The sequence below is a fragment of the Thermochaetoides thermophila genome (genome assembly GCF_000221225.1).
Source record: "Thermochaetoides thermophila DSM 1495 unplaced genomic scaffold scf7180000011820, whole genome shotgun sequence".
Taxonomy (NCBI): Eukaryota; Fungi; Ascomycota; class Sordariomycetes; order Sordariales; family Chaetomiaceae; genus Thermochaetoides; species Thermochaetoides thermophila.
In genome coordinates, this window is record NW_006383036.1 from 38,890 (window position 1) to 64,588 (window position 25,699).

General features: G+C 54.1%; 7 protein-coding genes and 1 non-coding gene across 8 annotated transcripts; 5 read left to right on the forward strand and 3 right to left on the reverse strand.

The window, feature by feature from the left end:
* Positions 1–806: 806 nt before the first annotated feature.
* Positions 807–2,417, forward strand: CTHT_0050420 (uncharacterized protein; the record flags this gene model as incomplete). The annotated part of the gene is made up of 2 exons (XM_006695327.1): positions 807–884; positions 951–2,417. The coding sequence occupies 2 exons, from the start codon at positions 807–809 to the stop codon at positions 2,415–2,417; spliced, it is 1,545 nt and encodes a 514-aa protein (XP_006695390.1).
* Positions 2,418–2,723: 306 nt separating this feature from the next.
* Positions 2,724–4,415, reverse strand: CTHT_0050430 (uncharacterized protein; the record flags this gene model as incomplete). Its single annotated transcript, XM_006695328.1, has 1 exon — positions 2,724–4,415. The coding sequence occupies one exon, from the start codon at positions 4,413–4,415 to the stop codon at positions 2,724–2,726; it is 1,692 nt and encodes a 563-aa protein (XP_006695391.1).
* A 518-nt stretch (positions 4,416–4,933) lies between these two features.
* On the forward strand, positions 4,934–5,032 carry CTHT_0050440. The gene is given in 2 exon segments: positions 4,934–4,970; positions 4,989–5,032. It is a non-coding gene; the product is annotated as a tRNA-Ser (tRNA).
* A 1,301-nt stretch (positions 5,033–6,333) lies between these two features.
* Positions 6,334–10,148, forward strand: CTHT_0050450 (uncharacterized protein; the record flags this gene model as incomplete). The annotated part of the gene is made up of 4 exons (XM_006695329.1): positions 6,334–6,666; positions 6,754–7,081; positions 7,203–7,500; positions 7,598–10,148. 4 exons carry the CDS (start codon positions 6,334–6,336, stop codon positions 10,146–10,148), a joined length of 3,510 nt encoding a protein of 1,169 aa, XP_006695392.1.
* Positions 10,149–16,292: 6,144 nt separating this feature from the next.
* Positions 16,293–17,581, reverse strand: CTHT_0050460 (uncharacterized protein; the record flags this gene model as incomplete). The annotated part of the gene is made up of 2 exons (XM_006695330.1): positions 16,293–17,401; positions 17,497–17,581. 2 exons carry the CDS (start codon positions 17,579–17,581, stop codon positions 16,293–16,295), a joined length of 1,194 nt encoding a protein of 397 aa, XP_006695393.1.
* A 3,290-nt stretch (positions 17,582–20,871) lies between these two features.
* Positions 20,872–21,968, forward strand: CTHT_0050470 (thymidylate kinase-like protein; the record flags this gene model as incomplete). Its single annotated transcript, XM_006695331.1, has 3 exons — positions 20,872–21,112; positions 21,236–21,344; positions 21,428–21,968. 3 exons carry the CDS (start codon positions 20,872–20,874, stop codon positions 21,966–21,968), a joined length of 891 nt encoding a protein of 296 aa, XP_006695394.1.
* A 796-nt stretch (positions 21,969–22,764) lies between these two features.
* CTHT_0050480 (GTP cyclohydrolase I-like protein) lies at positions 22,765–23,739 on the reverse strand (the record flags this gene model as incomplete). The annotated part of the gene is made up of 1 exon (XM_006695332.1): positions 22,765–23,739. The coding sequence occupies one exon, from the start codon at positions 23,737–23,739 to the stop codon at positions 22,765–22,767; it is 975 nt and encodes a 324-aa protein (XP_006695395.1).
* Positions 23,740–24,562: 823 nt separating this feature from the next.
* On the forward strand, positions 24,563–25,670 carry CTHT_0050490 (transcription initiation factor TFIID-like protein; the record flags this gene model as incomplete). The annotated part of the gene is made up of 2 exons (XM_006695333.1): positions 24,563–25,192; positions 25,263–25,670. The coding sequence occupies 2 exons, from the start codon at positions 24,563–24,565 to the stop codon at positions 25,668–25,670; spliced, it is 1,038 nt and encodes a 345-aa protein (XP_006695396.1).
* Between the last annotated feature and the right edge of the window lie 29 nt (positions 25,671–25,699).

Consider the following 25,699-nt stretch of genomic DNA (forward strand, 5'->3'; position numbering starts at 1 on the left):
ACAATGAGCACAGGATAGTCTATTTAAACCGATTGTTGATTTTATAGAGGAACCCTCTTGGTGGTTACAGCCTTCAATGGGTCAGCCAAATGCGTTGGTGAGTTGATGTCTGTGAAAGGATGAAAATCCCAAGTCCCCGACAGAGAGTGTGTGAACGGGAGGGATTTTCAGGTCACCTTTATTGTGGGCTTTCTCAGAGCATTTAATTTCAGAAGATGCTCAGATGGCTGTTCCTAGAAATGAGTCTGCCAATAACCAGAGATTAACTGCCCAACAACCAATCTTTGGTGAACCTGTAATTGACCAATAACTGCAGCAATCTCCCAATTGTCTCAGCGAAAACAACCTTAATATTCTAGAACTCACAACTAGCTTGCTCGACATCGTGGTCTCTGATATCGTTTTCCCCTGGGACTCCATTGACATTTGAATCCATGGGCACTCAAACATTCCACTCCTCAAAACACGATACTTCTCTTAAGCATACCAATCGCACATCTCAGTACTCGAAAGGTCAACTTAGAAAATATGTAACATGATTATTTAGTAATTTTCATAAGTATGCTTTAGCAGCCCTTCGAGAAGTCTCCGAGCCCAAAAATGGGGTGCTCCCACATGTAACCCCAACCCTGGTTACGTGAATTTTGGTAGTGGGGCACCCCAGGTGCAGGCTGAGGCCAAGGAAAGCTGGCCGTCGCCAGAAGCCAAAATTCAAGCGAAGTAGCAAACATCGACTTAGCATCAACACCACGGCATTTTCGCCACCCATCCATCCTCGACTGACTCTGCAAATCCGGTTCCTCGCCATGGTTCTTCAAGATCTTGGCCGCCGTATCAATGCGGCCGTCAGCGACCTGACGCGGGCGCCAACCCTCGATGAAAAGGTGAGAGACACTGCTGCCGCGCATGGGAGTTGCCCTGTTTGTTGACCCGGCCTGCTGCCGTTCTAGACATTCGATTTGATGCTTAAGGAGATCTGCACGGCCCTGCTCGAAGCCGATGTCAACGTACGCCTGGTCAACCAGCTGCGCAAGTCGATCCGCACCACTGTCAATTTCAAGGAGCTCCCACCGGCCGTTAATAAGAAGAGACTGATCCAGAAAGCCGTCTTCGATGAGCTCGTCCGTCTCGTCGACCCGCATGCCGAGCCGTTCAAGCCCAAGAAGGGCAAGTCTAACGTCATTATGTTCGTCGGGTTGCAGGGTGCTGGTAAGACGACGACGTGCACGAAGCTTGCGCGCCATTACCAGTCGCGGGGCTTCAAATCCTGCCTGGTGTGCGCCGATACCTTCCGTGCCGGTGCCTTCGACCAACTGAAGCAAAACGCGACCAAGGCCAAGATCCCCTACTACGGCAGCTTAACCGAGACGGACCCTGTGGTCGTGGCACGAGATGGTGTCGAGAAGTTCAAAAAGGAAAAGTTCGAAGTGATCATTGTCGATACGTCTGGTCGGCACCGGCAGGAGAGCGCTCTGTTCCAGGAAATGGTGGAGATCCAGGCTGCTATCAAGCCGGACGAGACCATTATGGTGCTGGACGCGTCGATCGGCCAGCAGGCCGAGGCACAGGCCAAGGCGTTCAAGGAGGCGGCCGACTTTGGTGCCATCATTATCACCAAGACCGACGGTCATGCGGCTGGTGGTGGTGCCATCTCGGCGGTTGCGGCTACAGGAACACCCATTGTCTTTATTGGTACGGGTGAGCACATGTTGGATCTGGAGCGCTTCATCCCTCGCAACTTTATCAGCAAGTTGCTCGGCATGGGCGATATCCCGGGCCTGGTAGAGCACGTGCAGAGCCTCAAGCTGGACCAAAAGGAGACCATCAAGCACATCAGCGAGGGTATCTTTACGATCCGCGACTTGCGCGACCAACTGCAAAATATCATGAAGATGGGCCCGTTGAGCAAGATGGCCGGCATGATCCCCGGCATGGCCAACCTGATGCAGGGCATGGATGACGCGGAAGGGTCACTCAAGCTTAAGCGCATGATCTACATCTGCGATAGCATGACGGACAAGGAGCTGGACAGCGACGGCAAGATCTTCATCGACCAGCCGACGCGCATGACGCGCGTGGCGAGAGGGTCCGGTACGACGGTGCGTGAGGTCGAGGATCTGCTCACGCAGCAGCGCATGATGGCCGGTATGGCCAAGAAGATGGGCGGCAACATGAAGAACATACAGCGTGCCCAGAGCGCCATAGCCGGCAGCAACAAGGCCCAGCAGCTCGCCGCCATGCAGAAACGTTTGCAGAGCATGGGCGGCCTGGGCAACGCCGGTATGCCCGATATGGCCAGCCTCATGAAGATGTTTGGCGGCGGCGGTGGTGGTCCGGGAGGCATGGACATGAATTCCATGATGAAACAAATGAGCAACTTGATGGGCGGGCAAAGCGGTCGCGGCGGACGGAGGTAGTCGTCATCAGGTTGACAGGGGAGACTGGATGGATGATTCAGAATGCTTAATTTCGGCACGATATCGGGTCATGTTTGGGGTAAAACGGGCTGGCTTGCATCGTTTTTTGGCGTCCGGGATCCGGGGGTTTCTTTTGGACGGAAAGTAATCATGAGAAACGTTTTATCTACAGCGCAATGCGAAATAGGGAGCTGGTTGAGGCCGGACAAGACACTTGGCTGTAATACCATTCAAGTTGTTTTGACCATGAAGAATGTTCAAGAAATACATATCTATGGTTATACAACATGCAGTATGATACAGGCTTTATGCTGTTGGATACCATGGTGCTCGAGTAGCAGCCTCTTGCGACACTCCTGGCAGTCGAAATGGATGAGCTTCAGTGTTGAGCACATACTCGTCGAGACTTATCACGTCAGGCGGCGAAAAGACGAGATAAAAGTACTTGAGCGTCTCGGCAATCCAAAAGCTCTCCATGTAATCGTCGTGCTGTACCTGCGACCTGGCAACGGTGACGTCTTTCACCGAGGCGCTTCCCAGTTGGGTGGCCGTTCCATTGGCCACTGCAAGAAACATTTCCCATGCGGTCTGCTCCCATTCGGGATCGCCTGTGATGCGCCACATGTAAAAGACGCTCTCGATGGCTTCTGGCCGCAGGATATAGCGAGGGTCTTTGACACTGGTAAATCCCTTAGGAAGATGAGGCTTGTACTCGGGGCGCTTCTCCTTCTCGATCCGCCACTTCTCTTCGTCCCATCGGCACGGCCTGCCTGGCTCGCACGCAACCATGTTGAGCCGCTCAGGCATGATGCTCATAGGAAACGCCCGGTAAGCATACGCACAACCTCGTGCAAGACGTGCTCCAATATCGACATTTTCTTCATTGCCCAGGAGCCGACCGGCCAGGGCAAAGGTGGCGCCGGCGAAGCAGGCAAGATGCTCAATCTCAGGATCCAATCTCGGAGACCCTTCTTTGTCGATGAAGACATTGCCGCTCATCAGAATGTCGGCATTATCAGGGACCATCGGCCGAAAGAAGAGATGCCGTTTGGCAGCATCCATGAAGCCCAGCGTCAGAGTCGCATATTTGGACTCCAGACCGCCAAGCAGGGCGTACATTTTGGGAAAGTACTCGTAGAGTGAGTCAGCACCACCGCCCAGCGTAAACGAAGCGCCGGTGGTCACATCCTCACGGGACATGGACACGTACTGTGGAAATAAGCCAGGTAGGGCCGTTCGGTTCTGGTTGCGAAAGAAGAGGTCAACGACACGATTGATGGCATCGTAGTACTTGGGATCCCCAGTTAGTTGGGAAAGGTGAGCCAGCTCCATCGTCAGCGTCCCAGGAGATGCCGACACAACCTGATCCTCAACGAACAGCCCAGTGCCCTCCTTCGCCGCCGTCAGGTTGATGTTGTCCACAGGCATCCGGTTCTCAGTGTTGAAGCCAGCATAAATGAGATTTCCCAGCTCGATGGCCTTCTGCAGCAAGACTTCGCGACCGCTGAGGTCGTAGGCAGCCAGCAACCCTCCAAGATAGCGAATGTTGGTCTCGAAGATGTTGACTTGGTCGGAGGTCGTCGACACGCCAAAGTCGATCTCGGCAACAGCAGCAACAGCCTCGTCAAACTCTTCCCGGAAGCCCATAATCCACAACGTGTCAAGAGAGTCAACTAGCGTAGCCGCCCAGCCGGAGAATTGATCCCTGCCAGTCGCAGAGAGCGGCATCAGAGCATCCTGCTTCCAGGCATACTCGCGGTAGCTCTCCCAACACTTGCGAGTCAGTTCGCGGACGGCTCTTCTCCGCGCATCCCGTGCCCGGCGTACCTCGCGGGATTCAGGCTTGAAACGATGTTGCACACGCGGCAGCGGCGAGACATGACACCGGGTCGGCAGTTGTATGAGGTCTCTCGGAGTCAAATACCGGTGCGGGATCTGTCCCCAGTCAACGCTGCTCTTAACAAAAGTGTATGGATAAGTCGGCGGCCCGTCGTTCATGTGCCTTGCCAGACGGACCGACTCTGGCTCACGCTGCGTCAGGTTTCCTGACCTGTCCAAGAGAAAGTAGAGACAAATAAGACACAGGACAAAGACCACGAATCCATTCCTACGTCTCGAAGTAATAGTAGAGGGGCGGTATTTGCTGAGTCCCGGCCAGAGCCTTCTCATGCTAGGGGAGCCTAAGAAGGACAGCATGAAATTGCTGAATGAGCATCTTATATCAGAACTTCCAAGTGTGGTGATATTGAGAATAGGAGGCACATGTTTTCGCTCAAGTCAGCTGCCAAAAGATAGCATGAAATCGGTCATCAAACCATCATCGACGGATTTGTAGTGGACATGGTGGCTATAGCCGTGCCGAGGGATCGCCTTTGATCCCGCTTCGCTTCCGCGGCCCGGGCATCGTTATCATTACCAATACCACCTGCCATCCTCGTGCTTCATGCGGCAAGTGCGAGGAGTCACAATAGTGCTCACTTCTCAACATTGGATACGACGGAAATTTACCGAGCATAGTCACTTTGGCGGAGTGGTTAACGCGCTGCCCTGCTAATACTATCTTAGCTTGTTAGGCAGTTCCTTCGGGAGCGTAGGTTCGAATCCTACAGGTGACGATTCTTTTGCGCTTTGTCGCTGCTCGAGTGTGGACTTAGCAACTCTGGCAAAGTGGATCTATCCTGTGTTGATACAGGACCCTAACCCTAAAATCCCGACAATGTAAAGCTTATGTAAGCTAGCTCCCAGCCCTGCAGAACTGGGGTACTGCTGCCTGCATCCACCCTTTTTTGGGCCTGCTACCTGGTTCTTCCGCCGTTTCTTGGCTACTATGGACTTTGCGAAATTCAGGTTTTTTATCAAAGTCCAATGCATCCACACAGACGCCGCTCCATCACGATCCAAGCTCCATCCGACTCACACGACCAACGGTGAAATCCAGCCTCCTCAATCTCGACCGATGCAAGATTCCACAGAGCTAGTCAGATGCCCTCACATCTGACCATGTCCGTGTTTATCATGTCTAACGATGATGGTGATAGCGCCGAGCCGAAAGCCGAGTAGTGCAGGCGACGTTAGGTCGTCATCGTGGTTGCGAGAGGCGAAGGACGACATACCAAGTTTAATGCATGTGTTTCCAAATTCAGTGCGTTACGCCGTGCTTGGCCATGCCCAACGGCGACCGGCGACTGGTGAAGCCAGTGAAACGGCAGCTTTGATGACGCTCGATGATTGACTAACTTCGACTGGCCATTGAGAACATTGCACCTGCACACGTCTTCCAAGGTCGACGGCCATCGAGGGTGCACAGCGTGGAGCAGCCGCGAGGTGGGCATTGATGAGATTCGTGGCTCACTGTGCCGGCTCCCGATCATCGATGGCTCCTAGTGTATCCTGACCCCTCTCCGAGAACTCCAAAAAGGCTCCAACAGCCCATACCCATCCATGATCCCCCAATCACGGCCCCCTGCCCAACGTTCTCCCTGTCCGCGGGCTCGTCGGGTTAGTTTAGTGCTTGCGTCAGGTTGCAGACAAGTGCAGGAGCGCAGACGGCTGCATCGACTCTCAGCAAAGTGCATGGCACAATCCTGATTGCGCCCTGATTGCTGCGGTTGCTGCCATGACCCCCATTGTGCGCGACAGATCGGGCCTGGCGCCGGCCTACGTGGCCGAATCTCTGCCCACTGAGCAAGAAGGGCGTTTGATCGGGCTCCTCTGAGTCCCGTCTGAATCATTTCTGACTCGTCTCTGCCCGCACTCTGGCGCATTGGCTGCGGCGCGGCTTTGGAGCTTCGAGATTGATGGCAATTTTGGCACATGTCTTTGCAGTCATGGAAAAGACCGCAGCCCTCCACGTGGGATCGTCGAGCTCACATGGTCCCCTTGGCCGTCTGTGGTCCTGCTTACAGTGCACTCGACAATGCTTGCTTGGCCAAGGACACGAGAGGGTAAAAAGAGAGTGACCCAGCCGCCCCGCAACCGCCATTGGGCAGAAACCCTCGACGCCGATGCGGGGCTCGATCCGATTGGGAGCAACTGGGAGTCGGACGGCCAGATCATTGGCCGTCTCAGCCGTTGCCGTTGCTTTTGGCTGCTGGCCAGCCTCCTGTCTCCGACCCCTCTCAACCTCGACAGCGGCAGCGCCCCGCACCCCTCACGGTCTGCTCTGGCGGCCCCGATACCCACCTTGTTCCAACTTTCGTGGAAGTCGTCGTTGTCGGCGGGGTTTCTCCCCGATGCTTGCCGTTCGACAGTCTCAGCTCGGCACTAGCGTAGAGGAGGCTCGGCGATCCACCGATCGACGCTGGAACCAGCCGTCAGCTATCGCATCCATTGACAGCACATCACTGGTCCCCCCGGCATCGACAGTGCGAGATCTCAACAGCAGCAAGCAACACGTCTCCCGCAGCCGTCCAGTGATGGCAAACACAGCAGCGATTGCCAAACAAGACCGCAGAAACACTTCGGCTTTGCTAATCCCAGGGCAGCCATTGAGCAGCAGGCGTCGAGCAACACAGGCATCGGCAGGCGGCAGCGCCACGAGTACCCATTCGTATTGAAGTGCAGAATGGCAGCCACGGAAGGCATTGAGGCCCAACTGAAGAATTTGCACAGATGGCAACACCTCAGCAAGCCCTGCCAACGCACGCCCGCAACGCCAGCCGCAGGTAAACCGTGCCGAAAACGGGTTCGTGTGATGTGCGTGGAGTCAACAGGTAGAAATACGCCGCCCGGTTCACCGCCTGCACCGGCGATGGGGCCGTTCTGGGTCCAAGGACATTGCATTAGCTTCCCCGCGCGGTGCGACCATGAGATATACATATCTGGCCCTCGACCTCGACCTTAACCTAAACCCCAGCCTCACGGTTGACGCCGTAGCCCTCCTCGCCCTCACCTTCATCGCTGCCCTAGTCTTCATCTACGGCCTGATTGCCATGGCGAGGAAAAGGAAGTCTGCTGCCTCCAAGGCGGCACAGTCGACCACCTCCGGCTCGTCGGCAGCCTCGAAGGGTGGTGCTGTGGGCCAGGGCAAGCCAGCCGCCGCTGTTACTGCCCAGCAGGAGGTAGACACGAGGCCCGAGTCTTCGTGAGTGGCCCCGTTTTTGAGAGCTCGATCGTGCCCACATCTATCTGCAGCGTGCTTTCTGCTCTCACCATTACGCGTGCTAACCACCTCTCTCTAGCCCTTACGGCAGCCCGGCCTGCACCATCCCCTTCGCCAGCCCGCTGACGGTGCCGCTTGACATCCTCAAGAAGAGTCCGAAACTTCTGGCTGCCTATGAGAGTCACCTGCCCGAGCTCGCCGCGGTCCCCGAGGACGTGGCACATGTCCTGGTGCACTACCTGTACACGGGCACCTACCAGTCGCTGCGGCCGAGACCGACCGACATCATGCCCAGCCAGATCTGCGAGCTCAAGACGAGCATCCAGGTCTACGCTGCAGCCCGTGTCTACGATCTCCCCGAGTTGATGCGCCTGGCCGAGGCCAGGATCGACAAGTTCGGCGAGGGCTTGTCGCTGCCCGCCCTGCTTGAAGTCGCCCGGGACGCGTACCCGACCCTGCCCGAAGGGGACGAGTGGTTTCTCGACTATCTTCGGTCGCGAATTCGCCCCTACCTTAAGGATCCTAAGTCGTTGCTCGGGTCTAACCTTTTGGACCAGATCAGCGGCATCCTCTCCCCCCATAAAGTGCTTCTGAGGACCGTCCTGGAGCTCTTTTGCGAGAGACTTGCCCTCCGCCCCGACCACGCCGCCGCCCCTTCGCCGATCACGAGCCACGTCATCAACGCCGCCAGCAGCCCTGCGAGCAACCCCAACAACCCCAATCTCTCCCGGGCCGTCTCCCCCGCCCCCCTGCCCCCCGTGTCCCCCATGTCGCTCCTGGAGATGAAGTCGAAAGCCGTCTCACTCGAGGATACCGCACTCGTCCGGAAGCGAGCCCCCACAATGGAGGCACCATCTGCCGAGATGACGACAGTCTCCTCGTCTCAGGAAACCTCCGCCGAGCCAGCCGCTCCTGAGCTGGCCGCTTCCGAGAAGACCTCACGCACCTCCAAGTCCAAATCTCCCAAGTCAGCTATCATCGCTGAATCGGCTGTTGAGGTGCCCGAGCCAACTCGCGCCAACCCAGCTGACTCCTCGGAGTCGTCCCTTGCTCCGGAGCAGGCTCTTCTGCCTTCTGCCGAGCAAAGAGAGCCTCAACCGACTGTCCCTGAGGTTATGGCTCTGCAGGTCCCCGAGCAAGCTGCTGCTCAGCCTGCCGTCTCAGAGATCCCTGACAAGACCACTACTGAGTCAAATGCTTCGGAAATGGCAATCCCCCCCATGCCCGAGTCGAATCCTAAGCACGAGATCTTTGCCGACATTGGCCCCGTCATACTCGACGTGCTATCTGCTCCTGTCGCTCCCGTTGCTCCCATGGAGGTCGAGCCCATCGCCCAACCTGTTGGTGAGAATGGCAAGTCTACGACAGAGCCAGCGCCTAAGGCGGATGCCGAGTTTGAAGCCAAGCCGGCTGTTAAGCTCTCTGACTCGAAGCCCGAGGCCACAGATGACAACGTCCCTCGCAGGGAACGCAAGGACTCTGGCAAGGACATCGACCTGGAGCCCCTGCCCAAGGACGCCAGTTCGGCTGCTGTTACCGTTTCCGAGCTCCAGTTCACTCCAGCCTCTGTCATGCAGGCTCAGCCGTCTGCCCTGCGCGAGGCTGACTCTGGTTTCTGGGAGATCCCCCCTGAGGCCGAACCTGCCAAGGATGCCATTTCCACGACCGCGGAATTTGACACAACCCCGACTCCTGCCACCGTTGAGCCGGTCCGTGCTCCTGCTCAGGTGGTCGACTCCTCGGAAAAGCAGAAAGAGCCCGTCATTAACGCTGGCGATTCCACCGCCACTCAAGCCAAGAACGAGGATGTCAGCCAGAAGGAGGAGGCAAAGCCCGACGTCGCCGAACTCCAGTCCCTCAAGGAGACCGAGTTGGCACCACTGCCCGAGACCTCCGAGCCGGCTGTCGAGACTTCTGTCAAGGCCAAGCCCAAGGCCGATTCAGAAATTAAATCCGAGACAAAGTCGGAGGTCAAGGCCATTGCCCCCTCGCCCGAGGAAGTCGCCAAGAAGCTCGCCGATACAGTCGAGTCTGAGGTCGTTGCCGGGAGCTCCTCCTCCTCCTCCTCTTCCAATGAAGAGTTCGAGAAGACGCAGGCTAAAGGCAAGGAAGTTGAGTTGCCGTTGAAGACAGAGAAGGTAGAGCCCTTCCCGAGTTATCGAGAACAGGAGTCTGAGCTAACCATGCAACAGACTCCCATTGTCGAGAAGGAGACCATCGAACCTAACTCAATGGCGAAACCCGAGTCGCAGCCCGAGACGGAGCCGTCGGTCGTTCCCAGCCTTCCCGACAATGATCAGTCCGCTGGGCCCGCTGACGCCAAGGAGGCTCAGCCCAGCATCGAGCCACAGAAGGAGTCCACTGGGAAGCCCAAGGTTTCGGTCGACAGCCATGACACCACCATCCAGCCGGCCGCTGTCGCCAGCGTCCACAACAGCAGCTCTGGTATCCAGCCCGCAGCCCCGACGGTTCTCCCTGCGAAGCCTGCGCCGGAGCAAGCGACTGCCAAGGACAGCGGTGCGGCATCCGTCCAGCCCTGCAGCGCTACTGTGAGGCAGCGGAGCTGGAAGAAGCGTTTCCTCAGCCTTCGCTATCCCGCCGGCGTGCTTTTTGGTGGCCGAGGCATGTGACTAGTACGGCCACCGCGTGCGGTGTTGTGTGTGTCGGCACCTCGGCGCGGCAGCAGGGACGCCAAGACCTTCGAGACGCACAACTCTTGTCCTTTATGTTCCCCATATGTTGGCAAGACTGTTGACACATCCTCTGCCTCTACCGCTTTCCCTTCCTTACTTTCTGCTCCGACAGCAGCAATAGGCTCTGCTTCTGCCACTCCTGCCACTTCTCTATTCCATTCTTCCTCGTCTCTCTTGTTAACTGTTTCACTTGCTGTTGGGCTTTGGTTGTGTATTGTATTGGCATTTGCTGCTTCAGATTCTTGGAGTGATGACAGCATGGGTCTAGATTGGTTCTTTTTGGGTTCTGTCCTGTTTCAAGTTTGCTTCTTGTTCTCCCTGTTGCAACACCAATTCAGGCGCTCTGGATATAGGTGGCTTGGTGATCATTTTAGCACTCAGGCTTGGAGTATCGCATGGTTTTGGAGGTCAAGTTGGCTTTGGAAGTCGGTAACTGAGAAGCCGACCATGGCTAGTCAGCTGCGGATGTTGTGGAACTCGTGGACTTCATCTCGGAGACTGGGCTAGATTGAGCTTTATTTTACCCAGGACATAATGCACATGACGGACATGGCTGATTTGACTGGTTTGGACATTTATTAGTCATGAATTGAGCATCCTACCGACCTAGGGTGGCTTTTTGTTTTTTTTTTTTTTTTGCACCCTTTTCTATAAGATTGGCAATACCATACATCTTTCAATGCCATATTTTGGAACATTGCCACTACACTCAGCGCATTTCTGCGTGTCTCCCGTTTGCTACAAGCAAGGCCTATCCCTAAACTCTATTCACTGTTGGTCTATTCATACCAGCAAAGCGTCGTTGGCAGTCTAACACCTGCCAGACTTTTCCAACTTCTCTCACCCCTCCATCCTTATCCACGACGTGCTCTCTTAGACTCCCTCTCCCGCTGCTCTGATTTTTTACTGATCCTCCTTGTTCCTGTCCGCGCCCTTCTCTTTTGTCCTAAGCTCTGCTATTCCCTTCTAAGCTCTCTTCTGCTAATTCACGTATCATCTGGCACAATTCAGAGAGTACAGGTTGCGTCCTTGACCCACTGTATTTGCCAGGTCTGGGAATCGCACATAATGCCTATCGGTTGTGCCCATAGACACGGAACTGGTTGATACTGCCAGGCAAAGTTTCTGCAGGTTGGCAGTGCACAGATGAACTTGGTCTGCATGCACATTTTCGGGGGTGTGAGCTGCAACAATGCAGCTGCTGGTTGTCGACATGGCAGTTTATGGCACTCTTCCCTTTAGGTAGCGAAAAATGATGCTCACATACATGCTCAACCCAAACCGATGCTCTCTTACTACGGCAGATGCTTCGAGAGGTGGAAGCGCATTACCATGCGGTTTGGTTGATGGCATTTAAGGGGAATGGTATATTTTTAGGAAAGTTAACCTATCGTGGTGAATATGCGATGGTGTAGCAAACCTCGAAGGCTCACATTTAAGCAAGGATGGAAGTGCGTTGAGGATCTGAGGTGAAGTTCACCATCTTTGATAGCTCGGGTAGTGGGATAGTGGGCTTGAGATGTGTGAGGCTGTCAGCTCCTACTTCCGCCATCTCCATCTTTTCTGAGAGGGCAGTCGCCCCATCTTCTGTTGCCCTTCGTCTCCTACATTCCAGAAATGGAGACCAGTTGGTTCGATGAGCTCGGATATTCCTCCAAAGCTAAGAGTTCTTTCGTCCACATCATGTGTGGTTTGAGTCATATATCAAGCTAAGCGATGTTCAGCTTAGTGCTGTTGAGCTCACTACTGAGCAATACATAAACATCTCAACCTACACATCATTGGCGATACAAGAGAACAAGCTCACACAAACTTCAAATTCCCACCCAGTCCTATAGTACGAGAGATTACACATAACCCAGTATACCGTGCTTACCTCCGACACTGACTTTGAACTATGCTTATTCTTGTAACAAGAGTCGTATCACTGGTTGTCAGGAATATCCTTCTTCCACGTAGCCTTGCCACACAGCTATTCAGGCCCAATTCCTCGGGCGCCCGGCACGGATTGAAGAGCAAGCCCTCGAAGCTAGATCAATAACAACTTGTCAGATTTTGAGGGTACGCATTGATGGTTGTCGTCTGATTTCTACGGGTGCGAGCCCTGTTGGTCAATATACACACATATTTTACTCTACTGCCATTATGCAGTGATTTCGTTGGTAATGTGTCTCTTTGATTTACTCAGGACTGCTGGCCTTGGGTTGTGCCCCGAGCGGTCCAGCAACCTCTTATTCAAACATTTTCGGGTAAAGTCTATATGGCTTTCAAAGTATAGGCCAGTGCACAGCATATCGACAACAAAGGTGCAAACTTGGCCATCCTCGGTGTTACTTTGCCCCTTATAGAGACCGCAAAATATCTCATTCCAAAATAAGACCCAGCATATTTGACCCCTGTTCCTTACACTGTAGATGCAAGGAACAACATGCATATACAGGCAGGGGGGCAAAGCAAGTGTGCAGTGGAGAGTTTCGTTGAGGCCAGGCTTTTCCATGTCATTGGTTCGAAAATAATGTTGGGTTTTCAGCTGCGTGTTTCAATGCCATTGAAACGCCTGGATGGTGCAGCGCCAACCAATGGATCGAGACTTGAGCCAAGACAAATTTCTTGTTCAAGACTGCCCAACGAACGCCTTTCGGCCGAGTCCAGATGTAAACAAATCCGACTGTTGAAGGACAAGAATACTCGGTATTGTACTGGCCATAGGTTTGAAAAGTGGGGGCTTGGAAGCTGCAGATTTCGGGCCCTTCACGATCAGGTTTGTCAAAGCTGAACAGTCATATGCTCAACCAACTGCTATCCCCGCAAGACGCTGTTTGGATAAGTAATATATGCATGCTTGGTGCCACACCCGGAAGTCTGCATGTGTTCCTTTCTATTACTTCACATCAAGGTAGAACCCGTAGAAGATCAACAATACACATGACATTCAGCCCGATGGGCACCATGTTCGAGTTCAAATTCAAATCCAGATCTCCTCTTTCATCCCGTGCCTTTCCTCTGTCGAAGCCGTCGTTAGTTGATGGGGCTATCTTTTCAGCTAGCAAAGCTGTGACGGCCAAAGGGGTGGTTTGGAATGGCAGGTCTCTGAGCCTAAAATTGCCCGCACCAAAACGCACGGGCTCCCATCTTTGCAACTGGGTCAAACGGCCAACACCACAGCGTAAGCATCTTGGTATGCACATCCTGAACTTGAATTCGCACTAACCCTTGCCAATAGTGCGGTATTCTTTTCGGCCAGGCCCCTCAAAAATCACATCATCCACCTGGGTGGTGGAGGGGTAGAAAAGTCAGCAGCTGAGCAAGGCCGTATTATTGAAGGCCATGGAGTCGCAGTTCTGCAGCAATAACACAAAGAGCTGGCAGACCTAGTTTCACCGAGAGCTATGCCACACAGTGGCTACATTTCTACGCCTATCCGCTGGAAAACGACAAATCCGGGCAGTGTGTGTTCAGAATACCAGCAACCCGTCCAAACGAACTTTTTAAGAAAAACCAACCGCGCTGGCTCGATTGAAGATCGTGATCTCCGACCGCCCCGCTAAAAGTTCCGTCTGCTGAGAAAGCCCAAGTCGTCAAGGAATTGACACGCAAGAATTTTCGGTGAAAGCCACTTCTCAACATCCCAATTCGATCAGCAAGGGCCATCCGAGGAATGTCTTGAATGGTCAAGGTAATGGTCCGGGAATCCCCCATTAAGCTAGCGGGAGACTCTCCTTCCCCTCCCGGTGCCATTTAGGCCGTCAAATCTTCTGGTCCTCAAAAGCCCAAGCTGCCTGGTCTGGGTGCCCTCTAATGGTACTCCCCCGCCAACTCCAGACAGCAATGCAGACGGTGCAACAAGAATTTTGAGGGACAGATTTAGAGGCGCAGGAAGTCAACAACCAAGAAATACTGTGGGGATGTTGGTGGTAACCGTCTGTCACACTCTCCAGGAGCGTATCTGGCTGCATGAAAACTACAGTGAAAAAGGCCTGTTTTCTTCGAACTTGGGGTCTAAACATAGAGTTGGTCGCTGATCGGCTTGAAGGGTTGTCAATTCTTAGGGATCTGATGCAATCAGAGGAGACAGGAGCGGGTTTAAAAGGCGATGTCAAGGTTCCAAGGATCAGTGGGGACAATGTACATCTCATCGACATATAACGGTCGTGATATGAGAAAGTTCTGTGTAAATCTACTGTATATGTGTGCTCTTCGAGAGACCTGCATATTCATGACCTTGGTATAAGACCAACGAGTCTAACAACATTCAACCAATAGAAGCGTGAAGCCGCTCAGCACTCGTCTAGCAATAAATGACCCACTGTTCGAGAATCATGCCACCTCTTGACCACCCAATGTTACGGCGATGCCGACGAGTTAGATGTAATTTAAACCACCATGAACCGATAGCAAGATGCTAGGACAAAGAGGTCTACGATTTGAGTTCACTCCGCAGGGACATTGGATGATTAACAACTACAGAGACCTCTAGATTGAGCACACCAGTAGTTCTCTTACCGATTGGCTGATGCCATCAAGAAGTCGATGGCACAGTCATCCGTGGTTCAACAATACTCGCTCAAATGAGCCTCGATGTTCCTGGTCATAGAATGCCTCAGACCGAACATGTACAAAGGTCAATACCTTCAAGCATAGGTTATGGCTCACACAACTGTTCGGCTTCGAGTTCTTCCTGGGATAGCCAATGGGCTGCACATCAAAATACTTATCACATCAGAAGCCCATACTCGTCATACATCTTACCAAGACAGTATCGTCCCGGAGAAAGGCTAACTTCAGCAATCAGTCTCCCAGATCATGCATACGCTCGACCAACGATGCTCAAGATCGATGAAACTACGATCAGCAACGGATGCCCTTGCCGCCGTCGCGGACACCACAGTATGGGACTCGACCTGGTACTCCAATGAGTGACATATCAGGATACCCGTCGGCAAGACTAATCAGCACACCCCTCAACTCACAGCCAGCAAACTCCAATTAGTTGTTCTCGATCCATCTGCAAACTCAACGTACGGCTACTTCGCTAACAACCGGCTGTGAAAGTTGCCCCACCATGGACAAATGAGCTTCACACGCCCCTAACCCCAAGTGACTGCCCACAGCAAAGACCCCGCAAGCCTTGCCATTGCCTTACTACAGAGGAGATCGATATGCTCGCACACCTCCCTTCAAGAGTATCGGCAATCACGCCCCCTGAGCTTCATACAGGAGCGCCGATTGTCGTAGCGAGTAAGCAAGGTATCAAGATAAGAGATAAATGATTGAGCAAAGTTCTATCCAAAGAGATGGAGGATAAAGATGAAAAACCGGGAACCAGGCTGTCCTGGGCTGTGCAAGATGGTAATGGCCAAGCGGATTGGGGGCAAGTTCGGTGCCTGGCTGATCGGCACACTAGTTCCCGTTACCTTTGGCTTACGTGCCTCTCTGGAGCACTTCGTGGCCGCCGAGGCGTCTTGGCTGGGGCGCAGTTGTAATATGAATCACAGCAGGCTGCGATTGGTTGGATGAGACATGGGCGCTGAAAGCTGTACACTCAACGTTCGAGTGTTCCTGATTCGATTGGGCTGCAGCAGAGACGGCATTGTCAACGCGGAGGCTTCTGCCGAGCAGAAACTCATGGCCCTAGCACAAGCTCAATTGGACGACAGGGGAAATGAACAATGGATGATGCGAGGAAAGGGGCCGATGCAAGCAGCCAGGAGGAGTTCGAGGAAACCATTAAAGACATTGCAGTTCTATATACGCTACTGAAAAACTTACAAAGGAAAATGCCAAGACAAACGAGCGTAGGTTGTAGATATCGCACGTGGCGCCTACACTGAGATGACAAAGCATAGTTCCTCATAAAGCCCATAATCCAACCCAATCCCGCCAATAGCCACCAAACCCTGAACGCCGGAATCCAAGAAAAGTGATACTGTACCAAGCCAGCCGCCATTGAAATGCATGTTGACTCTAACCATTAGCCAAGCCGATGACTTGCATGAGGAAACAGCCCCAGACAAAATGAAACTAAGATATGCGAATGGAATCAGGAAAAGAGCCCGCTCTGACATCCTTCAGGGACTCAGGTTAAGCCACAAATGCAGATGGATTAGCCTCGTCCTCAGCGTCATCCCCTTCCCAAATCTTAAAGGACTTAGATGCTGAGGACAAAACAACATCCTCTGGCTCGTCATTGGGCTGTCCCTGAGGTAGTGGAAGTTCATTCAATCCGCCTTCGGCCTGGCACTCAGGGACTGCTTGATCCGACTCGTCCACAACAGACTCAGGGTCTTCCTCGTCTCCCGGAACTATGAAAATGCTCGTCTTGTCGCAGCCCTCGGCGTAAAAATCGGCAGCGTTCATCTCAGCCAGGGGCCCACGCTGCTTCTCAACCATGTCATCGCCGTCGAGAAAAGAAGGAACTGCTCTCGGAGAGCGGGCAGGGGTCTGGCTGACATCGTCAGGGGGAGGGATGTTTTCCTTGTCACGACCCTCGGCGCGCTCCCGCTTGTCGCGCTGTTCCGATTCTTCGTCGCTGCTGATGTCAAGCGTGCAGGTGCTGTGCTGGAGCAGATTTGTCATCTCCTGTTCGGGAGTGTCTTCGTAAATCTCAAAGGTCCACGACGACCGAGACTCAGGGGGGAGCAGGAAATCAAGGTTTTTGCTGTTCTTTACCGATCCACTCGTGCTGGTGCTGTTACGGAGGCTGCCAGAGTAACTGGGAATCGTGCCTTTGAGAGCAGCATCGAGCGAAAACGGTACTCCGAGGTGTGCTGATCTGAAAGTCGAAGGGGTACTCGGGTGCTGGGTTCGCTGGCGGGAGAAAATACCCGGACGTTTAGAAGACCGTGGCGGTGAGCGTCCAGGAAGAGCTGCCGAGGGTGACGATAACGGGGAGAGGAGAGAGCTCCTAAGAGTCGAACGCGCAGCGGGGAACTTGGGCTGAAGGATGGTTCGTGGCTGAGCGAAGGAAGACTTGGCAGAATGCGCGTCAAAAACATCCTTGGTCGAGGACAGAGATGCCCGGGGCGGAGCTCTAGAAAGGACAAAAGTTGCAGGCTTGAAGCTCTTGGTCAGGTCGCTGTCAGCTGACAACCCCTTTGCCCTCTTAGAGAACAGCGCGGGGTCAACATTCTCGGAGTCATCCGTGTCCAAGACATCAGCGACCTTGCGCTTAGCAGGAGAGCTTGGAATGGCTTCAAATTGTTAGTCTCGATAGGTAAAAGGAGAATGCGCGCTACATAGACAAGCTGGGCATTTGTGATATGATTTGGGAAAATTTCCAGCATACCGTTTTGCCTGTTCTTAATGCTGGTGAGACTCTGGAGTCGAGCCCCGTCAACGGGAGCGAAAGGCTGACGCGTTAGAGTGGGCATAGTGATGTCGTTGAGCGGCGTCACGATGTCGCGAATGTGGGACCGTCGATGCTGCTGGCGTGTAAGAGACAAGTGGGAAAATCGGCTGCAGCCAGGTCGGTAGGCGAACTGAGGAAATTGAGGGAACAAAGATTGCCCAAAAAGCGGAGTGTTTAATGCGACAGCGCGAAAACACTTGGTTTGGTTTAATTGGACTTATCCTGCGCTCCTTTAGACTGAGCGCACGTGACCTCGATATCCTGGAGGGAGGGCCGAAAGTCGTGATATAAATTGGATGCACCGACTGGGATGTGTTATGAGGTGTGAAAAAAGTATGTGAAAGACAACAGTTGAGTCGGCGCCAAAAGCGCGTCTTGAGAAAAGCGAGCTAGGTTGTGGAATGACGTTCCAGACCAGGTATAGATGGCAGGGGGTTCCTTGGCGGCGCCGAACGCCAGCCCAGTCAGGCAAACGGCAATCAGTCAAGATGCAGCTCTAGAACTGGATGAGATTCCCGGTGTGTGGGACACAGACGAGTTTATCAGAGCTTGTGTAAAAAACACATTAATAAAGTCTCAAGCGTATGCCGGACAGCTATAATTTTGTCGGAGGAAGCGGAAGAGAGCCGGCAAAACAAGGGAGTATTGCGTAGATGAGATAAAGGGAGGGAGGTTAGGGTTGAGAGCGGGGTTAGCAAGGTGTGGTTAGATAAACAGCCAAGTAGGTAGGCCCGTCAAGTAGATGGGCAACAGGATAGGCAGGATTCTAGATTAAATGATCACTCTCGAGAAGAAGAGAGGGGAAGAAAGGGAGAAAATTGTAGAGAAAAGTTCAAAGCCCGAAATTCAAGCAGCGAGGGTGACACGGGCTTTATATAGTATTCCTCGAGGGGTCCCGAAGCAAAGGATCGAATGGCATTCAAGAGCTCCGATAGGGGGGGGGGGTTCAAACAGCAGGCCAGGCATGAGAGGGAGTACGGGAGACCAGCAGGTAGTTTTGGTGAGCAGGTAGCCTCTGCTGGTACAGCTGGTACAACTGGTCTGGCTTGAGAGGGGGGTTTGTTCCAGTCGCAGTCCCGGTTCAGTTCAAGTCTTCCGCCCACCTCTCTGCTGGTAGCTGCTACTCTGCTGCATGCTGTGATCTGCCGTCCGTTGGCACACACCCTCCTTTCCGCAGGACGCAGCAACAGTGATACTCCAGCTCCAATGTCTGTATAGATGGAACGGATCACGGACACCGGGATTGGGTTGCTCTGTTATGCTGAGCCTTTAGCACCTTGCTCGGTCTGGCATCGCAGCTCCCGAGTGGGGCCTGTTTGGTTCTGTTTGTAGTTTCTGACTCCTGGCAGGACGGAGAGAGGGGAGGCCGACCTTGGTCTTTTCGTGGCCGAAGCTCTCCGTGGCGGCCATCCCAAGGATTCCCAATCAGTACAAGGCACCTGGCTCAGAGCGGGGCCCTGGGGTTCACTAGGCACGGATTACGCATTTTCGAGTTTGGGTCGGACGTTGGCAGGACCCTTTTTGGACTTTGCGGGTGGCCCTGGGTTCTGGGGTCCCTGTCTACTGCTTGAGCCAGTCGTTGAGTGCTGGGAAACCTGGAAGCGGGCAACAGGTGAGAAGCGAGGGGTACTTTGCTTGCTCGAGACCCGAGGACAAAAGACTGATAGCCAGACTGGCAAGACGGAGGCCCAGCACAGGGCCAGCTGGAGCCTCTGGACACAGCAGCGACGGCAGCAACGGGAACAGCAATTGGTGGCATTCCCACCATGAACCTGCGGATCGCCGGTGTGGGAGGGTTCCGCAGTCTCGGGCGAATCACATCGCGTCGCCAGTCCTATTCGCCCCGCAACAAGGGGGGTCTCGTTGGGTGGTTTCCCACTTTTTCCGCAAGGGAACAAGCGCAGGTCAGCCTACATGAAACAATGCCGCTTGTGACCTTGTAGCACGAGGCTAGGGAATGTGTAAGTCGTAGTTGCATATAGATCAGAGATAGACTGCGTTCTGGAGGGCAGAGAGTCTTTCAGGTTGTTGGCTTGGTCCTGTTCGGTGTCTGCTTTCTTGAGTCTTGGAACTCTTGATCTTCTCACGCTGGCTTTTATTCTGCAGAAATCGGGCAGCGATCTGGTGCTCTCTCAAGCTTCAGCTAGCGTCGAACGCTCTGAACCGCCCGGGTCGGGTGTCCTCGGATGACAAGGAGCCTTCTGATGGAAGCGGCGAAGCAGCTGATAGATCTGCCAATGTACCAGCAGAGAAGCCGTCGCGGCGGGCATGCGCTCCCTCAAGCCGCCTGCCTTTATGATTCGGTCCAAGTATGCCTCTTTGTTGCAAGAAGCCGATGAGTTTAGCTTGAGAGCGCCGACTGTCTGGCGTATGGCGTATTGTCATGCCATAGCAAATACCAATGATCGATTAAATGTTGCTGCATCAAACCAACAGCGTTGCATCCTGGATCAGGTCTGGCCTTCGACATGCCGAGCCAACGGGCCGGCAGACTGGTAAGGCAGATCTCTATGCGATCGACAGCGACAAAGAGGGAGTGACAAGGCTACAGCAGGATCATGGTGTCTCAAATGACATAAAGATGGCATTGGATCGAGTTTCTATGCGATCCATCCGGAGAGGGAGGAAGCCAGCACAAGACTCGTGCGTATTGAGAGAGTGGCACCCAGCTTTCTGCAAGCACTTTGACAAATCCCAGAAGGCCAGCCAAGCCTTGAACGCCGTGCAGACCAGGACCTGTAGGTAACATCGTGACGGCAGGCGGACGTAGAAGCACCTACAAGCAGGTAGGTGAGCATCACGTTGAGCATTCCCCCACTTACAGAAATGGCCTAATTCTCCCCAATGTGCCAGCGACAGAAACGATACCTGACCTTTGCGGACGCACTGCGCAATGCACGACATCAAACGATCGAGGCCAACTGACCCTCAAATTAACTTGTCCCAAGCCCTCATGAGTCTTGGCACCTCCATGCCAAGCCTTCTTGAAGCTCTGACCCCACCTTATCTCTCCGGCCTGAAGCCAGTCATTGGACCACTCATAGCCAGCGTCCAAGCATCCATGGTCTTGAGTTTCCTGGCTGAGTGCGGCTAGTGCCCCGCGAGGCCTCAGGATCAAGCCAACAGCTGCCTGGCACTCTGGTTTTCCAGATTGTGGCCACCACGAATCACTTACAGATCGTCGCTTAAAGTGTCGTCGCGAGAGCGCACCAGTCGTGAACTCAAAAACAGTATATCACTCGACTGATAACCGGACGGAGTTCTCTCAATCTGATGAGCCCTGCCTGCTGATATCTGACTCGGCGACTGCCAATGGCTTCTATCAATGACCTAGCAACCGCCGCATCGGCAGTGTCGGCCCTCAGCTCGTCGACTACCGGCGCCCCGGGTCCTTCTGTCCATCCCGACGCCCGTGGTGACGAGGCGTCCGTGACGCGCGGTGCCCTGATTGTGTTGGAAGGCCTCGACCGAAGTGGCAAGACGACCCAGGTGAAATTGCTCGAGCAACGCTTCGTCGAACTGGGTCGCAAGGTCAAGGTGATGCGCTTCCCGGGTAGGTCTTTGCCTTTCTTAGCCTAATCTGCTCTGTCTGCCGGGGACGAGGCCATATTGTGTGCTCCGTCCCGAACCGATAAACTCGGATCGAATTGACTGACTCGGCTTGATCGTCTGCAAGATCGTACCACGCCGATTGGCCAGATCATCGATAGCTATCTCAAGAGCCAGGTCGACATAGATGACCATGTCATTCATCTGCTCTTCAGTGCAAACCGATGGGAGGCAGCGTATGACCCTTCCCCTTCCCCTCTCCTCTCATCGCCATCATTTTCAGTGAACTTTTGTATTAAGACAAGGCTTTGCAATTAAGTAAAACCATTACAGCCCTGCTCAATGCGGGCATTACCGTACTCTGCGACCGCTACTACTACAGTGGTATTGTCTACTCGGCCGCGAAGCAGAATCCGACCCTTTCGCTTGCCTGGGCACGTGCTCCTGAGGTTGGCCTGCCACGCCCAGATTTAGTGCTCTTCCTAGACCTGGACGAGGAGCAGGCACGAGCCCGCGGCGGCTGGGGCGGCGAAGCCTACGAGAAGGCCGAGATGCAGAAGCGCGTGAGAGAGCTGTTTTGGGGCCTGAGCCTGGGCAAGATCGAGACGGCGCGCGCTCCGGTTACTGCTTCACGTGACACGGCCGTAGGAGTGGGCAATGAAGTCGCTGTTGGCCCGCCGTCTTCACAAGCCGTGACAGGGCACGAGTATCGCTTCAGGCAGGAAGAAGAGGACCTTCATGTCGTGGATGCCGGCGCGTCAGTCGAGGAGGTTGCTGAAGAGATCTGGAAGGTGGTCAAGGCTAGAGTGGAGGCAGTCGAGAGGGGAGAACTGGGGAAAGTGGTGAGGAAAGTCCTGTAGTAACCTTGACTTCTCATGCCGGGAAGAGCCCAGCGGGAAGTGTACCTATGAAGAGCATACCGAACCACCTAAGCATAGATCCAGTTTCAGGTAAGGCAGGCAATGTAATCGCAGCAATGCCAATATGTACCGGTAGCACCGCCGACACTTCACCAGTCCGCATACGTATACTTGAAACGTACCGTAACATCCGAATGAATGCACAAGCACGTCAGAGTTCGTGGCCATGTCCAAATGTAAAAGAACTTACATGAGGAATGGCCGGAATTGATGATGATGGGATCGACATCAGCTCCCGACATTCAGATCCCAAAAGTTAGAGGAACCTGAGTGAGTAAAGAGAACGTGGTAAAGGAACAAGTTGAGTGGAGGGTAGTGGTCGAGACATAGACTTCGTGTTGAATGACCGTCCCTTGCTCTTGTTTTGCTAGACGCCATGAAGCAATATATAATCAACAGACAGCCGATCCGATGTTGAGATCCTCACCATGCTACGACGAGATATGCCGACCGCCCTGTTCCCCATCCGTGTAAACCCGCCAAGCCCTCCTGAACCCCTCAACGCCAGATAAATGCCAATTGTATATACATCATCAAACTAACAACAAAATACAACCATGCCTTTGTAGTATCTCTACTACGTATATTGATAACCGTGCTGTACTTTTCATCCTGGGTTGCCGAAGCAAATATAAACATGACATGTTCTTCTGAGGAATGACCGGGTTCCTCTTGCATGCCACGTTGAGTGGTATGACGCAGCTGGCCTGCTGCCGGAGCTCGAATCATCGATAACTCAACGATTGACGCCAATCAGGCTCAAGAATTCGTTTCTCGTCTTCTCCTTCCGTTCAAAACAGCCCAGCACGCAACTCGTGATGGTGCTGCTGGTCGTCTTCTGAACGCCACGCATGACCATGCAGAGGTGGCTTGATTCCATGACGACGGCGACGCCTTGAGGCTTGAGCACCTCCATGATGGCATTGGCCACCTCGCGTGTCAAACGTTCCTGAATTTGCAACCGGCGAGCAAACATCTCGGCGATGCGGGGCAGCTTAGAAATGCCAATGACAGCATTCTTGGGGATGTAGCCAATGTGCATCTTGCCGGTGAAAGGCACCAGATGGTGCTCGCACATGCTGAACACCTCAATGTCCTTGACAATGACCATTTCGTTGTGGTTCTCCTGGAAGATGGCGCCATTGACGATGTCACGCACGTTCTCCTGGTAGCCCTTGGTGAAGAACAGCATGGCCTTGGCATAGCGTTCGGGTGTCGCCAGAAGGCCCTCTCTGTCGGGATCTTCGCCCACACACTCGAGCAGCGTCCGGACGGCGCCCTTCATGCGATTCAGTCGCGCCTCTTGCTGCGCGGCGTCTTCCTCAAGGCGTTCGCGCGTGCCGACGCTCGGGCGGCTCAGGCCGTCAAAGTCGATGACGGGACTCGGCGAGCGCGTGGATGAGTCGACGGCATCGTCGGGCGTCGCGGTTGTCTTTCTTTTCTTCTTTTTGGGCAGCGGCTCGGGCTTGTCACGGAAATCGCGCGCCGGCTTGCTGACGCTGGAGCGGCGCTCGCCAATGGAGCGGGTGCCCGTGCCATTCGGGCCAGAGGCGACCTGGGACTTGGAGTCTCCATCACGGAACCTCTTCTTGCTGCCGTTGCTGCCGTTACTGCTGCTCTCCCTGCTCTTGCTCCTCTTGCTGTGCTTGTCGCCGTTGACGAAGGCTGTTGAGGGGCTCTCGGACCCCGAGCGAGACTCGAACTGCACCATTATCGTAGCCACAGGCTTTCGCACGTTGCGTCGCACTGGCGTAATGGCGATTCCGTCGATTTCGTCCTTTGTGGTCGTGTCGGATTGTGCAGACTGCGATGGGAGAGAAGAGACAATGGCGCGTTGGAGAAACGAGAGTCGAGGACCACTCGAGAAAAAGTGAGGGGCCGAGGGGCGGATGACTGCGCTCCTTTTAATCGTTCTTCCTCGCAGCAGTCCAGGATGGCATAGCCGTAAGGAGCCAGGTGACTCCGGTCCCGCCTCCGAACCTGTTGAAATTTTCGAGTCGTGGTCTAGCGACGGCCAAGGCGGGATGCTCCGGCGCAGCCGATAAGGTTCTTTTATCTTATCGTATAAAACATCTCCGACTTAAGCACAGGGTTGTAAAATACCATCGTTTCAAACGTTCTCCCCCACATCGCACGTCTTGATACTGGGGTCAGGCGCGCCCCATACGTGTTTGAGGCGATTACTCCAAAGTTGAGGGTGGGCTTGCGCCAGCCCGACAACAGTGTTTTCCTCGAGTGGAAACTGGAAACGCTGCGGCTGGATCCACATCCACTGCTTGTATGCTCGACCCAGCATCCATATCTTCAGCAAAACATCCTCTTTCCCAACAGCCAGCATCCACGAAATAGCATCCTTGCGATTACGCTTTACTTGATAACGTACGGGCGCTTCTGTCAATCGCACATCCAAGACAATCAATCAACTGCTGTAGCTGTTTACTCTTCGGCGACGTCTCGATCGCCGACATCGTCCACCTAACTACGTCCTCACGTCAATTCAAGGCCACACCTTGCATCCGCTCAGCGACACCATCATGGCCTCCCCGCCAGCGTACTCACCGCCTTATACTTCCCATTCGCCTATCCAGGGAGTTAACCCAATGTCATCCAAAAAGCGCGCGGCAGATACGAGCAGCGGGTCGCCTGCCCTCAAGCGACGCAAGGCTTCGGCCATCTCCATCTCGTCAGGTCCCCCCTCCGCCCATCCTCTCCGTCAAGCCTCGTTTCCTCCCGATGACGCGTCACCGTTCGGCCCGCGATCTCCTTCTGTTGATGTCGATGCTGTGAGTCTTGTTAGTGGCAGCCAGGTCAGCGCCGTCGCGCCGCTCAAGAAAAAACGCGGTCGAAAGTCCAAGGCCGAGAAAGCTCGAGAGCAGACACCGTCGGTTGTTGGCGCCAATCCCCCCACAGCTATCAGCGCCATCAGTGACAGTGCCAGTCGGGGGGTTAAAAGCTTAGTTAACGTTGTCGGTGTTGGGGACGAGGGTGAAGCTGATGAAGAGGGCCCGACTCAGGTTGCCGCCACGGCTGATGCCCGGACCCAAGAGCAGAAGGAGGAGGAACATCGTGCCAGACGCTTGCTCATCAGCGCCTTCTCTGATGAACAGTTCAATCGCTATGAAAACTGGCGTGCTGCCAACCTGAGCAAGCCCGCAGTCAGAAGAGTAAGCCCGAGGAAATTCTGCTCTGAATCATGTATCATGTTACCAGCAGCGAAGCTGACTGCTTTCTTAGCTTATTAATGCCACCGTGTCTCAGTCGGTTGCGGACAATGTTGTCATTGGCATGCGTGCCGTCGCCAAGCTTTTCATCGGCGACATTATCGAGAGCGCTCGCCGCGTTCAAGGCGAGTGGATCAATAAAATGAACGAAAAGCAGATCGATTTACCAGCGCCGCCGCCATTGGATTACCCCTCTGCTGGTGACAAAGACAAAAAAGACGAGGGCGAAACCCAGAAGGAGAACAAGGCCGATGACCGCCGTGGGCCGTTACGCCCAGAGCACCTACGCGAAGCCCTTCGACGTTACAGAAAAGGCCTGGAAGGAGGCGGCGTGGGCATGCAGTGGATCTGGCACCAGCAACACCAAAACGGAGTTGATAGGTTCCCCACGAGAACAGGAGGTCGCCGAATCTTCCGTTAATTAAACCTTGCTGTGGGATGCATTTGTGT